This window comes from Chrysemys picta, chromosome 17 (assembly GCF_011386835.1).
Source record: "Chrysemys picta bellii isolate R12L10 chromosome 17, ASM1138683v2, whole genome shotgun sequence".
NCBI lineage: Eukaryota > Metazoa > Chordata > Testudines > Emydidae > Chrysemys > Chrysemys picta.
This window is the reverse complement of record NC_088807.1, coordinates 24930622-24946331: the sequence shown is the minus strand read 5'-3', so window position 1 is coordinate 24946331 and position 15710 is coordinate 24930622. Positions and strand designations below refer to the sequence as shown.

At 57.4% G+C, this 15710-nt stretch overlaps 1 protein-coding gene across 4 annotated transcripts; it reads right to left on the bottom strand.

Moving 5' to 3' along the window:
• Nucleotides 1-241: 241 nt before the first annotated feature.
• On the bottom strand, nucleotides 242-14412 carry CXXC1 (CXXC finger protein 1). Of its 4 annotated transcripts, none has more exons than XM_005311954.3 (16): nucleotides 14223-14412; nucleotides 13614-13732; nucleotides 13168-13268; nucleotides 12898-13058; nucleotides 10610-10786; nucleotides 10448-10474; nucleotides 9964-10113; nucleotides 9472-9579; nucleotides 8534-8718; nucleotides 7864-8071; nucleotides 7591-7701; nucleotides 7376-7425; nucleotides 1449-1545; nucleotides 1199-1351; nucleotides 423-574; nucleotides 242-306 (listed from the first exon to the last, which is right to left on the bottom strand). In XM_005311954.3, exons 1-15 carry the CDS (start codon nucleotides 14223-14225, stop codon nucleotides 428-430), a joined length of 1797 nt encoding a protein of 598 aa, XP_005312011.1. In that variant the 5' UTR covers nucleotides 14226-14412; the 3' UTR covers nucleotides 242-306; nucleotides 423-427. The 4 variants fall into 4 exon arrangements, with proteins under 4 accessions (XP_005312011.1, XP_005312012.1, XP_008174165.1 ...); XM_005311955.3 differs by having other exon boundaries at nucleotides 10610-10765; nucleotides 14223-14394; XM_008175943.3 differs by having other exon boundaries at nucleotides 10610-10768; nucleotides 14223-14383.
• Between the last annotated feature and the right edge of the window lie 1298 nt (nucleotides 14413-15710).

The window sequence follows — 15710 nt, the reverse complement described above, 5'->3', positions numbered from 1 at the left end:
GGAGAAGTACCCATGGGTGGGGTGGGTTGGAAAGGGACAAGCCAACCCCCCAGCAGGAGGGCCGGAGTGGGGTAGGACAGCTGGGGGGAGGGGGGGGTGTCAGAAGCCCCAGGCTATGGGGGGGCGGGAAGTGGGGGCCCAGCCAGGGCCAAATTCCCCCACCCCTGGCACAGCTTTGCTACATTTTTCCTCCTTTTGGGTTTTTTTTTTTTTTTTTTGGTAAAGAAAAAAAAGTTTTTAAAAAAAAAAATCATTAAAAAAAGAACCAACGAGCGTCCGGAGAATCCACCGAGCCTGGTGCCGACCCTGGGAGAGAGAGAAAGAGTCGTTAGGGGAGGCCCGGAACCCAGCCCCCCCCCCGAGCCAACCTGGAGGGGAGCCAGCTCCCCCGTGAGGGAAGGCCCCGGCCCCCAGCTGCTCACCGGGTTCAGCGGTCGGTGGTGGTGCGCAGGTCTGTGGTCAGCGGGTCGTGCTGGATGGTCTGGTGCAGCATCAGCGCCAGCAGCCCGGCCCGGTTGGTCATGGCCATGCGCACGTTCCGCTCCTGCTCAAACAGCTCGTCCAGCTTGTACCACTGCCAACAGCAGGAGGAGCCATTACACGCGGCCACCTCTGGGGTGGGGCAGCTGGGGAACAGCCACACATAACGCTGCTGGGGACAGCTCGGCCGGCGCGGAGATGCAGCTAGTTCTGGGGTGGGGCAGCTGGGGAACAGCCGCACATAACGCCGATGGGGACAGCTCGCCCGGCGGGGAGATGCAGCTAGTTCTGGGGTGGGGCAGCTGGGGAAGAGCTGCACATAACGCCGATTGGGACAGCTCGCCCGGCGGGGAGATGCAGCTAGCTCTGGGGTGGGGCAGCTGGGGAAGAGCTGCACATAACGCCAATGGGGACAGCTCGCCTGGCGGGGAGATGCAGCTAGTTCTGGGGTGGGGCAGCTGGGGAACAGCCGCACAGCGACAACAGAGAGTGGGTCAGGAAAAGGGGAGCTCCCTACTTAATAAAAGTGTGGGAGGGATGAGGGGGCAGGAATTTCTTCGGTCAGAAGGAATAAAAACCACTTGGGATCATGCCTAGATTTTAGTGCCTGGGCCTCACTGCCAGGGGAGGGCTCCCTGCCCAGCCTCGCCCAGCCCCCCACAGCGCCCGGCCCTGACTGCCAGGGGAGAGCACCCCCAGCGCCAGCCCCGCTCCGTACCACGCGCACTCTCTCCAGGTCCACCTCGGCCCGGCGCAGTTTCTCCCAGCAGTAGTGCCGGTTGCATTTCCTCTTGGGCACGCGGCAGAAATCGCCGGTGAGCTCAAACACGTCCTTTACCAGGGGGCAGCCGCACACCTCGTCCACCGACACCTGGAGGGGGCACCATAGGGTTCGCACACACGCTAGCCCTCGCTCCCAACCCGCAGCCCCCCACCCCTGGCCCCCAGCCATAGCCAGTGCCCCTCACCTTGGGGTCGCGGGAGTGCTCGGGACACAGCACCTGCAGCCGCTTGCAGTACGTCTTGCTCTGAGGGTTGTAGACGTCACAGAAGAGGCGGGTGGCTCTGGGGAGGGGAGACACGGTGCCTGGGTGAGAGGCTGCAGCTGCTACTACTGTGGGGGGGGGGGGGCTCCATGCCCCTATGACAACCTAGGCAGCATCGCCCAATTGTTCAGAGGGGGAAACTGGGGCACATGCATGTGCGTTCAATCCTCCTTCTCAGAGCCAGGGAGAGAACCCAGGAGTCCTGGCTCCCAGCCCCCCCTGCTCTAACCCACCAGACCCCATTCCCCTCCCATAGCCGGGGAGAGAACCCAGGAGTCCTGGCGCCCAGCCCACCCTGCTCTAACCCACCAGACCCCATTCCCCTCCCAGAGCCGGGGAGAGAACGCAGAAGCCCTTTGGAAATTGTCTGAATGATGGCGGATTGGAGGGAGGTCACACGTGGGGTTCCACGGGGATCTGTTCTGGGTCCGGGGATGTTTTACATCTTTATTAACTACCAGGATGTGAGCAGAGAGAGAGCAAACGGATGGCACAAAGCAAGGGGGGCGTTGCCAAGCCTTTGGACAGAGCTAAAACTCAGAGGGATCTTGATAAATCAGAGAACCGGGCTATCGCCAACACAATGCGTTTCAACGGAGGCCCATGGATGGTGGAAAAACCAAACGCACAAGTACAGACTGGAGGAAAACTGGCCGGGCAGCAGCCCGGCTGCGACGGAGCTGGGAGTTGTGGTGGATCACAACCTCGACATGAGTCAGCAACGAGACGCTGTTGCAAACACAACCTGGTGGAAGGCCTCCAGGGCAGTAGAGGCGGACTGAAGCAGGAGCGCCTCTCGACGGCTGCGAAGGGGGGCGAAGGGCTGCTCCCGCTCGTCTTAGACCTCCTGGACTCCGGAGCCTCTCCCGCCAAGCTCCGTGCAGCTGCCGGTGCAGAACAGCTCCCCCCCTTAACAACTCATGCGCAGGCTTCTTTCCCAGGAATAATTCCCCCCCTTCCCCACCCATAAAAGCCCTGCGGCGATGGGCAGTGGCGACGGAGACAGGTGGCATGATTGCCCGGAGGCCCTAGCCGCAGAGCCACACGCAGGCGATGACCGCAAGACGGTTGTCGTGTTGTAGTACTGGGATTTTATGTTTGTATTTGGTATAACTTAGAATGAAGGATAAAGAATAACGCAGCATGTCTTAAACGTACTGCTGTATGATTTGATCATATCCTGCCAGCCACCCTTTCTGAAAGCAGGAAGGAACGGCCTCGTGTGCCATTGGTAAAGAGGCTTCAGCCAGAATCTTGTGTCGGAAGTGGATTTCAAGGCAGTGATGGACCTTTAGGGTCACCCTTTGGTTGTAGGTTTAAAATTAGGGTTTTGAAATAAGTAAAAGAAGGTGACGATTGTTTTCTCCTGCATTGTTAGAGGAGGTTCCTGTTCAAATGCTCTGCGTAAATCAAGCCTGTTTTGTGGGTGAACAAGGAACGTGTGTGTTAGAAGAGAAGTGTGAAGGCCATCGCTGGACCAGATGTTCTAGGGAGGAACCAAGAACAGACGTAAAGGCACCAGGAGGCTGCAACGTGCCCCTCTTGAGGTGTCAGAGGAGGGCAGATTGATGACTCTAAAGATGAGGCAGGCACCTATCGATGGAGACAAGATAGCTGTGATCAAAACCAGCCTAGGGTAGCTCCCCGAGAGACCGGTGAAGAAACAAGATAAAGGATGAGAAGAACAATTTAAGAAAACAAGCACTCGTCAAACAGCGATTGATTACAGCAGGACGGTGCAAAACTCATTGGTCCCAATGAAGGAGAATCACTATATAAACGGGGCCTTGCCATGAAACTTTGGGTTCGTCCTGCCAAGACTTCCCCGGAGCATCGTGTCGTGACCGACAGAACCCGGCTCCTCCCTACCCGTGATCAACCAGCTGGCCTCTAGATTGATCTGGACTGTAACTAGAGAGAGAGAGAGAGTGTGAGTGTGTGTGTGTGTGGGGGGGGGGTGTTTAAATGTATATGCCAATTGTTGTGTTTCCAATAAAAGTAGCGTATTGCCTTTTCCCCTGATAAAGATCCCACGTGCTTCTTATAAGTATAACAGTCTTCCCCTGGACTCGGACAGGGGGGCATTTTCAGCAGCAGCGGGCATGACTGAGTAAGCCTTTTTAGGAACCCCTCTGCTCACCCCGGACGGGGAAGGGGTGCCCCAAACACAGGCTATCCCACCATACCTGACTGGAGAACCGGCTCCAGGGGGATCGCGCCCTACGCGGTCAAAAACCAAAACGTGTTTTTTGCAACTCGGCACACCCGTGCCCTGCTAGACGGATCCAAAAGGCAGAGCAGCGATTGTTGCCCGAGGTACAACAGCGACATTGGTGCTCTCGGCGAGACACGACCTGCCCATCAGAGTATGACCGCCGCCCTCCAGTGGCCTTCTTCTGGAAAGGAAAACCAGCACGCGACAGGCCAATACACGGTGTTGGCTTTGCACTCAAGAACTTTCTAGTCAACCGCCTCACTGACTCCCCGTCAGCATCAACGCGCGTCTTATGACCTTCTGCATCCACTCCCCAAAACAGAGAAGTTAATCCTCTTAGGGGACTTGAAGAGTTGGCCAAGATTCTAACGTATGGAGTAGCACCACTGGGAAGGAAGGAGTGGACAAGACCACTTCCAATGGCACCCTTCTGCTCGGTCAATGTGCAGAGCACAACCTTGTTGCTTTGTCTGAAGACAAGTTTGTGATCACAAGTAGAAAACAACTTGGCGACACCCCCGCTCAAAGCAGTGGCACCTCCTAGACTAGGTCACTGTAAGAACACAGGAGCGAAGAGATGTCCAAATCACCCGTGTCATGAGAGGAGCCGATGCTTGCTGGACTGACCCCCTGCCTGGAGAGGTCAGTCATGTCGCTCGGGATTGCACCGAATCATAGAAAGCAATCCAAACCACACAGACGGCAACACAACATCCAAAGACTTCAATCCTCAGCGCACCGAGAGACCTTCAAACACTCCTCAGTGAAAAACTGGCCATATGCACACCTGGAAATGACAACACAAGTGTCGAGGGAGACTGGGAAGCCCTAAAACAGACCATCCGCCAGGCTTGCAAGGAATCCATCGGCCTTGCTACCTGCCACCATCAGGACTGGTTTGACAACAAGGTTGAGATTACAGCCCTTTTGGGCCAGAAGAGAAAAAGCTTCTTGCGACTGGCAAAAACCAACCACTGCCCTGTCAGCAGCCGAGCTCTCTCCATCAGCTCAAAGGAGGAGCTGAGAAATCAAAACCAAACGGTGGGAAGACAAAGCAAAGGAAAGCCAAACATTCGCTGGCAGACATGATATGTGGAGCTTTTAGCGTGAGAAAAAGACCCTGTACGGCCCAAGCTCACGTGGCCTCATCACACCACTGAGATCTGAAGATGGTAGTGCCCTTCTTAAAGGGAACGGATCCATCACAGAGCGCTGGAAAGAACACGGCCAACAGCTTCTAAATCGAGAAAGGACCGCGACTGAGGATACCAGCGACTCCATCCCTCGGCACCCAGTCTGGGAAACTCTTGCCAGCCCACCGACACCTGAGGAGATCCGCAAAGCAATTAATCAAATGAAGACCCATAACGCACCAGGTCCTGATGGTGTACCAGCTGCAGTACCGAAAGCGAGGGGAGAAACACTGACTAACAAGCTTCATTTGGTGCTCCTCAAAAGCTGGCGCACCGAAGAAATCCCCGCTGGCTTACGTAATGCTAACACCGTCACCATTTTCAAAAAGGGAGACAGGGCCGACTGTGGCAACTACAAGAACACCACCAGGAGCTTTATATGGCCTTTAATCAATGTGACCAAAGCCTTCGACTCTGCCAACCGTGAGGCTCTGTGGAAAATCATGTCAAAGTTTGGCTGCCCAAGTAAATTTATCACCATTGTAAGACTCCTTCACAACCTGATGACCGCCTCCATCCTGAGCAGTGGCTCTGCCTCTGAGCCCTTTGTCGTCCGAACTGGCGTAAAACAAGGCTGGGTACCGGCACCCACCCTTTTCTCCGTTTTCTTAGCAGCCATGAAAGCATTAACCCAAGACCGTCTACCGCAGGGCATTGGCATCCAATATCGGACCGACGGCCACCTCTTCAAACTTTCTCGTCTCCGTACCAGAACTAATATCGGCAACAATAACCGAGCTCCGGGACGCAGCTGACTGGGCTGTCGTTGCGCACACAAAGGAGGATCTCACCCTTAATTGCTTCTCTGAAACTTACAAAAGCCCAAGGCTAACTCCGAACATCGGCAAAACAAAAGTTCTCCACCAGCCAGTCCCCAGTCAAGCATCAGACCCAGCAAGGAAGATCTATATCGACAAAGAAGAACTGGAAAAAGTAGAAGACTTTGCCTATCTTGGCAGCCATCGCTCACAGAGGGCAGACAGACGTCGAGATCCAGCCCAGAATTCGCCATGCCAGCCTTGCCTTTGGCAGACCGTCTCGCCGGGTGTTCAACATTCACAACATCAGAACACACACGAGACTTAGAAAGCGGTGGTGATCCCAGCGCTCCTCTATGGATGAGAGACTTGTGTGACCTACCGAAAACACCTGAAAACCTGGCATGCCAGCCCCAGCACTTTCTCTGGAAGATCCTCAACATAAAGTGGGAAGATCAGCGCACTAATGTCAGTGTCCTCACAGAGGCCAACGCCCTCAAGATAAACGTCAAGAGATGTGGCACTGACACCACGCACTGGGGGAGAGTGGCCCAGGGTAGGGATAACTGGTGAAGACTTGTCAGAGAGGGAACGTCCGTTTTGAGGAAAATCGCTTTACCCTGGTCGCAGAAAAACGCCAGAAAAGGACAGACGACTGTCCCCCCGTGCCAGCCCTGTCTTCCAACCCAACCTGCAACATCTGCAACCAGCCTGCGGCTCAAGGATCGGACTCCTCAGTCACGAAAAACAAAACCCGTGGAAGAGATCGTGCTCAACCTCAAGGGATCGCCGATGATGCTGATGCTGTTGCAAAAAGGAAAAAGCACGTACAATTTTCGGTTGCATGAACAGAGGCGTGGCTGCAGGTCCCAGGAGGTGACAGTACGGCTCTGCTCGGCCCAGGCGAGGCCTCAGCTGGAGGAGGGTGTCCAGTTTCGGTCACCAATGCACAGAAAGGATGTGGAGACACTGGGTAGGACCCAGAGGCGAGCGACAAAGCCGATCGAAGGGGTGGGACGCCAGCTACGTGAGCAAAGGCTGCAGGAAGTGGGGACGCTCAGTTTGGAAAAGAGATTAAGGGGGAACACGCGAGCGCTCTTCGACTACTCGAAAGGCTGCCATAGAAAAGATGGAGACAGGTGGTTCTCTCTTGCCCCAGAGGGCAGGACGAGAGGCCGTGGGTTCGAACTACAGCACAGCAGACAGATTAAATCTCAGGGAAAACTTCCGGCCAGGAAGAGCAGGACGACGATGGAACTGAGGCCTCGGGAGGGCGTGGAAGCTCCTTCGAGGAAGGTTTCGAGCGGAGGCCGGAGCCATCTGTCTTGGATGGTTTAAATCCTGCGGCGTGGTCGGGGGTCAGACTAGGTGCCCCTGGCGGTCCCTTCTCACCCCACGGGTCGAGGAGCCTACGAAGGTACATGTGAGCAGGGCAGAGAGGAGGATTGTAGGAATCGAAGACAACGGGCGATGTCCCGCGGGGGAATTACAGTGCTGTGGGAACCAAAAGCAGTGGAATGGTGGAGAGGGGACAACAAGCAGGGTGAGTCAGTGGGGGAACCATATGTGGGGGGAACCAAGGGGTCAGGCTGGTGGGGGAAGATTTAGAGAATGGACAATGCCAGCCCATAAGGTCCCAGGGGGAGGAATTTGGAGAGCGCCCCCCACAGGGCTGGGACTCACCCCTCTATGCGGGTTGGGTACATGGATCCGAAGGACGTCTGGCTCTCGTACTGCGGGGAAAGGGAGAACACAGGGCTTGTCAGTGCACCGGGAAGGGGACAGGGACAAGACATAACGCCGCACGGCCGTCAGATGCAGCCACCTCTGGGGCGCAGCGGGGCGGGGACAAGGGGAGAGTCTGCGTTTCCCGGGCCCCATGGGGCAGGGCAGCGTACCTTGGCGTAGCAACGTTCCATGTGGCGCAGTGCCACCTTGGGGTTGATGGGGTGCCCGCAGGAGACGCAGAAGATCTGCAGGTCGGTGTCATCGCTGTCTCCCTCGTTAGTCTGCGGGGAGAGAGCAGGGAGGGCCCTGTTAGCGCAGCCCCATCGGGGGGATCCCTGAGCACAGGACTGCTGGGAAGAGAACCCAGGAGTCCTGGCTCCCAGCCCCCCCGCCCCGCTCCTCCAAGAGCCAGAGATGGAACCCAGGCGTCCAGCCCCGCCCACCTCCTCATCCTCCTTGATGGCCTGCTGCTTGGCCTTGCCGATGATGGCCTCCAGCTCGTGGAAGCGCCGCTCCATCTCCTGCAGCCGCAGCCGCGCCTGCTGCTGCTCCCGCCGGATCCGCTCCAGCAACTTCTTGCCGTGTTCCTCCGCCACGCACGGGCTCTGCTGCCACTGCTGGATGCGCTGCGGAAGGATCTCGTAGATCCGGCTGGACGGGGAGAGAGAGACAACTAACCTGTGGGGGCGGGATACTGGTCTGGGGGCCACATGGGTCTAATCCAAGGGGGAGGATATGGGGCTGGGGTGTACCCTGTGGGTCTGATCTGCGGTGGGGGGCCCCTGAGAGTCTGATTGGGAGGGGGAGGGGGATGGACACATGGGGCTGGGGGGGGACCCTGTGGGTCTGATCCGGGCTGGGTGGGGATACGGGCTCGGGGGCCCCTGTGGCTCTGATTGGGACGGGGGGAACAGACATGGGGGAGGCTGGGGGAGGCATGGGTCTCATCCGGGGGGGATATGGGGCTGGGGGGGTCCCGGGGGTCTTATCTGGGTGACTGGGATGGTGCCAACGCCATGGGGGACCCCTGCCAGGGCCCGGGGATTCCCAGGGCTAGGAGGTCCCTGCGGTCGGGGCTGCGTCCCCAGGCAGGGGTCAGGCCGGGGCCCTTACTTGGCAGCCAGCTTCATGCCGCACTCCTCGGAGCAGTACTTGGAGGCGACGCGGGCCGGCTGGACGCAGCCGGGGCCCAGGCACTGGTGTAGGGAGGTCGGGTCCTTGGCGTCCGGCCGCTCGGCGTGCCGCGACCGGTCTCGGTGCTTCTGCTTCTGCTTGTGACGCTTGTACTTCTCCTCCTTCTGCGGGTGGGGGTGGGGAGAGACCACGTCAGCGCCCTGTGGCCCCCCAGAGCCATCTCCCCCTTTCCACCTCCCATCAGGGGCCCCTCCGTGACCAGCCCCCCTGCTCTAACCCCTAGACCCCACTTCCCTCCCAGTGCCAGGAAGAGAACCCAGGAGTCCTGGCTCCCAGCCCTGCCCCCCCCCCCCAACCACTAGACCCCACTCCCCTCCCAGTGCCAGGGAGAGAACCCAGGAGTCCTGGCTCCCAGCCCCTCCCCCCCCAACCACTAGACCCCATTCCCCTCCCAGTGCCAGAGAGAGAACCCAGGAGTCCTGGCTCCCAGCCCCTCCCCTTCTCCCCCCGCTCTAACCACTAGACCCCACTCCCCTCCCAAAGCCAGGGAGGGAACCCAGGAGTCCTGGCTCCCAGCCCCCCCTGCTCTAACCACGAGCCCCCACTCCCGTCCCAGAGCTGGGGAGAGAACCCAGGAGTCCTGGCTCCCAGCCTCTCCCCCCCCAACCACTAGACCCCATTCCCCTCCCAGTGCCAGGGAGAGAACCCAGGAGTCCTGGCTCCCAGCCCCTCCCCTTCTCCCCCTGCTCTAACCACTAGACCCCACTCCCCTCCCAAAGCCAGGGAGGGAACCCAGGAGTCCTGGCTTCTAGGCCCCCCCTCCCCCGCTCTAACCACTAGCCCCCATTGCCGTCCCGGAGCCAGGATACACCCCATGACTGGGGAAAGCCTCTGTGGCGGCTGCAATCGGCTCCTACCTTCTTCTCCGATTTCTTCTCCCGCCTCTTGACGTGCTTGACCTTCACGGCGCGTTTGCGGAGCACGGGGTCCAGGAACGGGGCATCCTCTGGGTCACTGAGCCACGGCTGGGGGAGGGGTGGCAGGAGAGGAGACAAGGATGAGACCAGCACCCCCTGAGGGAGCTTGAGAGGCCACATACTCCAGAGACCGCTCCGCTCCTCCCAAGCGGGCTACAGAGGCCTTCGGAGCCCTCAATGACGCTCAACCCAGGCTCTTGTCCAGGGAGCCCCCCACATGTCCAAGGACCCGTACTAGGAAAAACAGCCCAGAGGCTGAACGTTCAGGGATGGGACACCCTGCATTGAGATGCAGCCACCTCTGGGGTGGGCCAGCTGAGGAACAGCCGCAGAGTAAAACGATTTGGAGAATGCTCTATCTGGACACATGGTGCCTGGGTTCTCCCGGGGCCCTGCCACGCGTGGGATCCCCAGGTTGGGTGGGGCCCTCACCAGGTTCTGGTCATCGAAGGCTCCGGCACAGAAATCTTGGTACAAGTCGGGGTCAATCGGGAGGTCGTCGTCCGACAGCGGCTCGGGGGTGGCGGACGATTCCAACTGCTCTTTCAGCATCTGCAGGTCCTCGTCCCGCCCTCGCAGCATCTGCCAGGAGGGGGTTAAACACTTGCTGCCTGACACCTCAGACCTACCCCCTTCCCTGTGGCTGCCCCACACACAGACAGGGAAACTGAGGCACAACGAGGGGAAGAGACCAGTCCATGATCAAACTGCAAAAGCTGGGAATAGGCCCTGACTCCCATTCCCCTTTCCCCACTAGACCCCACTCTCCTCCCAGAGCTGGAGAGAGAACCCAGGAGTCCTGGCTCCCAGCCACCCCCCTGCTCTACCCACTAGCCCCCTCTCCCCTCCCAGACCTAGGGAGAGAACCCAGGAGTCCTGCAGGGAAATGGGCACAGAAAGGATGGAGCCAACTTACCGAGGCTGGGAAATACTTATATGATTCCTAGAAAGAAAAGAAACACTCTGGTAAGCAGCTCAGATGACATGCGGCCACCTCTGGGGCGGGGCAGCTGGTTAATAGCCTCCAGACGGAGAACACAGGTGTTTAGGGACAGGAAGTGAATGCTTCAGTACTCACCCGTGCCCGGACCTGGCACTGCCGCAGACGGCACTTCTGACGGATTTTATTGGGCCCTCCAAATTTCTTCATGTCGCGGCAGAAGTCACACTGGCCGCAGTCCTCTGTCCGCCGGCACGCCTCGCACTCCCCACACATCCGTGCCGAGCGCTTGATCTGCTGTTGCGGATGAGAGAACTGTAAGAATGACAAATTTGAACATTGTAGAAAGATGGGGAAGTCATCCTTAAGTCATCCTTAACCAGGGGCATCCTTAACTGAGGGCGTCCTTAACTGGGGCAGGAGAAAGAGAGACCATTTTTACTCTCACATCTTTGAAATTATCACTCCATCCACTGGCTTCAAATCTGATTTGCTCTTGCCTCGTGGTGAGATCTATCAAACAAGCCAGGTTTGAGATTTCTACCTTCCTCTCAGTCTCTCTCCTAAAACATCCCCAGCCCCTTTAGATTCTTCCTTGCAAAGAGGCAATTTAGCATGTGCCCCTCAGTCCAAAACTGAAGTTGGCTGGTAAAGGGAAACACCCCTGTAATCTGGAAACATTCCTTTGTACCCTTTAAGAATTTTAATCTGTTTGGCATCACAACCACCCCTTTAAATATTGCTAAGGACTGCAACAACCTACCCCCCCACACCCAAAACACGTGGATACTTTTTAATCAAGTCTAGCTGTCTGCACCCACAAATCCGCAACTTGGAGGTCTGCATTTTATCCGGCATGCCCAGAAATAACTGTGGGCATAAAGGGTGAGTCTAAGCCAAGCCCCTGTTTAAAATGTAGCGGTTCATGCTTCTGTTTAGAGGGAAATATTCCTAGCAAGCTTCATTCACTTTCTTTGCGGTGGAATCTGTTGCTTAACAGGCCCGGTTCCCTTCTGTTCCTCGTGCCATCTGCTAGATTTGGGCTGCCACAGCAGAAGAAAATCATGGTGCGTTTCACGGATTAATTCCAGCCCCAGCTGGTAGCAAAGTTCCCAGAGCTGCATCCAATTTTTGGGCCCGAATAAGCCAGAAAAGGGACTAGGATGCTTTAAAAAAAAAAAAAACACACACACACACACAACGCATTTGCTGCTGTTGTGACCAGCCGGGCTCTCCTGCAGGTCTGACTCCGCACTGAGCTTACGGCTTGGAGATGGCTCTAGACTCGTCCCAGTTGATTTGCCCGCTGGAGCACCCTTAAAGCGGCACCTATCCCGTGCTCAGCCACCCTCCCACAAAAAAAAAAAAAAAAAAGCCCTCAGGGCTACTTCCCCTCTCCTCCCCGAAGACCCCACACCCTCAGCCCTCTCCCTTATTTCTCAGCTCCTCCGCTGGTTGCAGTGTTTGGGGATTTATAAGATCCTAACTCAAGACTTGACGCTCCACCTGGCATCCAACAAACCAATCACGGGCACCGAGATCGGGGCGGGGGGAGGGGGGAAAAGACCGCAAGATGCGCCGGGAGTAGCCGTTTGAGGGCACTTACAGCATAAACCCAGGGGTAGCATTTATCTCGGGGAAACTGGGAATCCTTCATTCTCCCGTCCAGCTGCAGCACTGGAGAGCGGACGGGGTCAGAAGCTTTTACAGGGATGTCATCTCCCCTAGCTCAGATGCACCGGGGGCGGGCTGGGCTGCACAGAGGGCACGACAGTCTATTCTGAAGGTAACCAAGGCTGGTCGCAAGGAGAAAATGTCACAGCCTCCGGGTGGATTTACAAGGCAGGGAGAACACCTCCCGAGCGAAGAGGCAGACGAGTTAGCACATCTGCATTTGTAGCGCTGCCACAGCCAATAAGGTACAATCGGCAATTCACCCCGTGCCCATTGGTCTCACCCAACTGCACCATACTCCAGAAATATGGAGTAAGAATGGAAAGGAAACCATCAGGTCACTTTCAAAATCTCCAGGCACAACTGACAGGAGGGGAGTGCTGCCACTCAAAATGGGATGGCTCGCCTGGTGCCAAGATGCAGCCACCTCTGGGGAGGGGCGGCTGGGGAACGGGTGCACATAATGCCACATGGCAACTCAGTCAGAACTATCTGCCCGGGGATTCAGGGGTATCAGACTAGATTCCAGGGTGTTTACCCTTAACTCTGCCCACGGGGAGCGTCAGGAATGAGAGGGAGGATCAAAAGCACGCCCTCCCTGGGCAGGAACGGGGAACAGCAGCGACTGGAACCGTCAGGGCCTGGCTGGCACGTGGAGCCGCTCTTGGAACCCTGCGGCTTGGCTCCCTGGCAACGCGGCCCACGGGCTCATGGGATAGAATCCTGCGCCCTGCCCCCCAGAACGCACTCACCTGGCCACCTACTTTCGACCCACGGCTCTGGTCCAGGGCCAGCCCCTGGGCCTTCTTCCTCAGCTCGTCCTTCTCCGCCCGGTCCCGGTCCCGCTCGCCCTCCCGCTCCTTCTCTCTGGATTTCTTATGCCGGTATCGGATCTCCAAATGGGGGTTCTTATCTGCGGTGGGGAGAGGAAAGCACATCACAGCCGGAAATACCAGGGAGACAGCCCAGCCCCCCACCCGGGAGAGAATCCAGGAATCCGGGCTCCCCGCCCCGTTCCTCACCTCGGCACTGCAGACAGTACCATTCCCGAATGGCCTTCGCCATCTTCTCGGTGATGTTGATACAGTTGCCATGGAACCACTCGTTGCAGTTATCACAGCCTCTGCAGGGGGAGGGGAGAGTCAGAGCGCCCCCAACTGAGCCCCCCAGGACCTGACCCTGACTACCAGGGGATTACACCCCACTCCCCACAGCACAACACCCCCCAGCGGCCCCTGCCCAGCCCCCTATAACAGCTGGAATTTCCTGGGGGGGGGTAAAGACTCCCTTGGCCTGGCTCAGTGAACAGGATGGCTGGACTGAGTTTTCCCTGGGCTCTCCCTGCAGGGGCAGCAAATTACCCACCCCCCTTCCAGCACCCTGAGTCCAGGACACAGGCAGCCCCTTGCAAGCTCAGTGCTGGGGACCCAGGAGTCCTAGCAGCCCCCCCCACCCCCGGTCTCCGTACATCATGAAGCAGTTGATGTCTGGCTTGCGGCAGATGCAGTACACGGGCGCATTCTCGCCGTTCTCCGACTTGGACTCCTCGCCCACCGCGGCCAGCTCCGGGTCCGAGAACTCGCTGTCCTGGGCGGTGCGGGAGGGGGAAGACAAACGGCATCAGAGAACCCAGGAGTCCTGGTTCCCAGCCCCCCCTGCTCTCAGCCACCAGACCCCTCTCCTCCCAGAGAACCCAGGAGTCCTGGTTCCCAGCCCCCCCTGCTCTCAGCCACCAGACCCCTCCCCTCCCAGAGAACCCAGGAGTCCGGGCTCCCAGCCACCAGACCCCTCCCCTCCCAGAGAACCCAGGAGTCCTGGTTCCCAGCCCCCCCTGCTCTCAGCCACCAGACCCCTCCCCTCCCAGAGAACCCAGGAGTCCGGACTCCCAGCCACCAGACCCCTCCCCTCCCAGAGAACCCAGGAGTTCGGGCTCCCAGCCCCCCCCTGCTCTCAGCCACCAGACGCCCTCCCCTCCCAGAGAACCCAGGAGTCCTGGTTCCCAGCCCCCCCCCCTGCTCTCAGCCACCAGACCCCCTCCCCTCCCAGAGAACCCAGGCGTCCGAGCCCCCCCCCTTACCATGGTCTCTCCCAGCCCCTTGTTGTGGAATCAAGACAACAGGGGCTCTGGGGCAGGAAGTTCTGACAGCCCCTCCCCCAGGCGTCTACTTCCACTTCCGGGGTCACCCGGCCACCCTGGCCAAAGGCGCAGCCGCCACCCCCAGCCGCAGCCAGCTCATCTGCCCGCTTCCAAGATGGCCGCCATCAGGGCTATGATGTTCCTCCCAGTCGGCCTCTGCCCGCGTCCAAGATGGCCGCCCCCAAGCCCAGCGGCAGGGGAACCTATCAAATATGGCCGCCCCCATGAGAGTGACGAGCGCATCAGGCAAGATGGCCACGCCCCACGGGGTCTGCTCAGCCTGAGCGCCAGGATCAAATATGTCCGCTTCAGCGCTACTTAATCCACCAGTCAACGGGAGCGGCCATCTTTGATACTGGCAAATGCAACCCAAGTTGAATCAAACAGGTTGTCTAAATGATCAGATAGATACAGCGCATGGAGATAGATAGATAGATAGATACAGGGGTGTATGGGGATAGATAGATAGATACAGGGGTGGCTGGGGATAGATAGATAGATAGATAGATAGATAGATGATAGATAGATACAGGGGTGTATGGGGATAGATAGATAGATAGATAGATAGAGGGGGTGGCTGGGGATAGATAGATAGATAGATAGAGGGGGTGGATGGGGATAGATAGATAGATACGGGGTGGACGGGGATAGATAGATAGATAGATAGAGGGGGTGGATGGGGATAGATAGATAGATAGATGGGTGGGTGGGTGGATGTGGGGGTTAGATAGATAGATGGGGTGGCTGGGGATAGATAGATAGATACAGGGGTGTATGGGGATAGATAGATAGATAGATACAGGGGTGGATGGGGATAGATAGATAGATAGATAGATAGATAGATAGATAGATAGATAGATAGATACAGGGGTGGATGGGGATAGATAGATAGATAGATAGATACAGGGGTGGCTGGGGATAGATAGATAGATAGATAGAGGGGGTGGCTGGGGATAGATAGATAGATAGATACAGGGGTGGCTGGGGATAGATAGATAGATAGGGTGGATGGGGATAGATAGATAGATAGAGGGGGTGGATGGGGATAGATAGATAGATAGAGGGGGTGGATGGGGATAGATAAATAGATACGGGGTGGACGGGGATAGATAGATAGATAGATAGATAGATAGAGGGGGTGGATGGGGATAGATAGATAGATAGATGGGTGGGTGGGTGGATGTGGGGGTTAGATAGATAGATGGGGTGGCTGGGGATAGATAGATAGATACAGGGGTGTATGGGGATAGATAGATAGATAGATAGATAGATAGATAGATAGATACAGGGGTGGATGGGGATAGATAGATAGATAGATAGATAGATAGATAGATACAGGGGTGGATGGGGATAGATAGATAGATAGATACAGGGGTGGCTGGGGATAGATAGATAGATAGATAGAGGGGGTGGCTGGGGATAGATAGA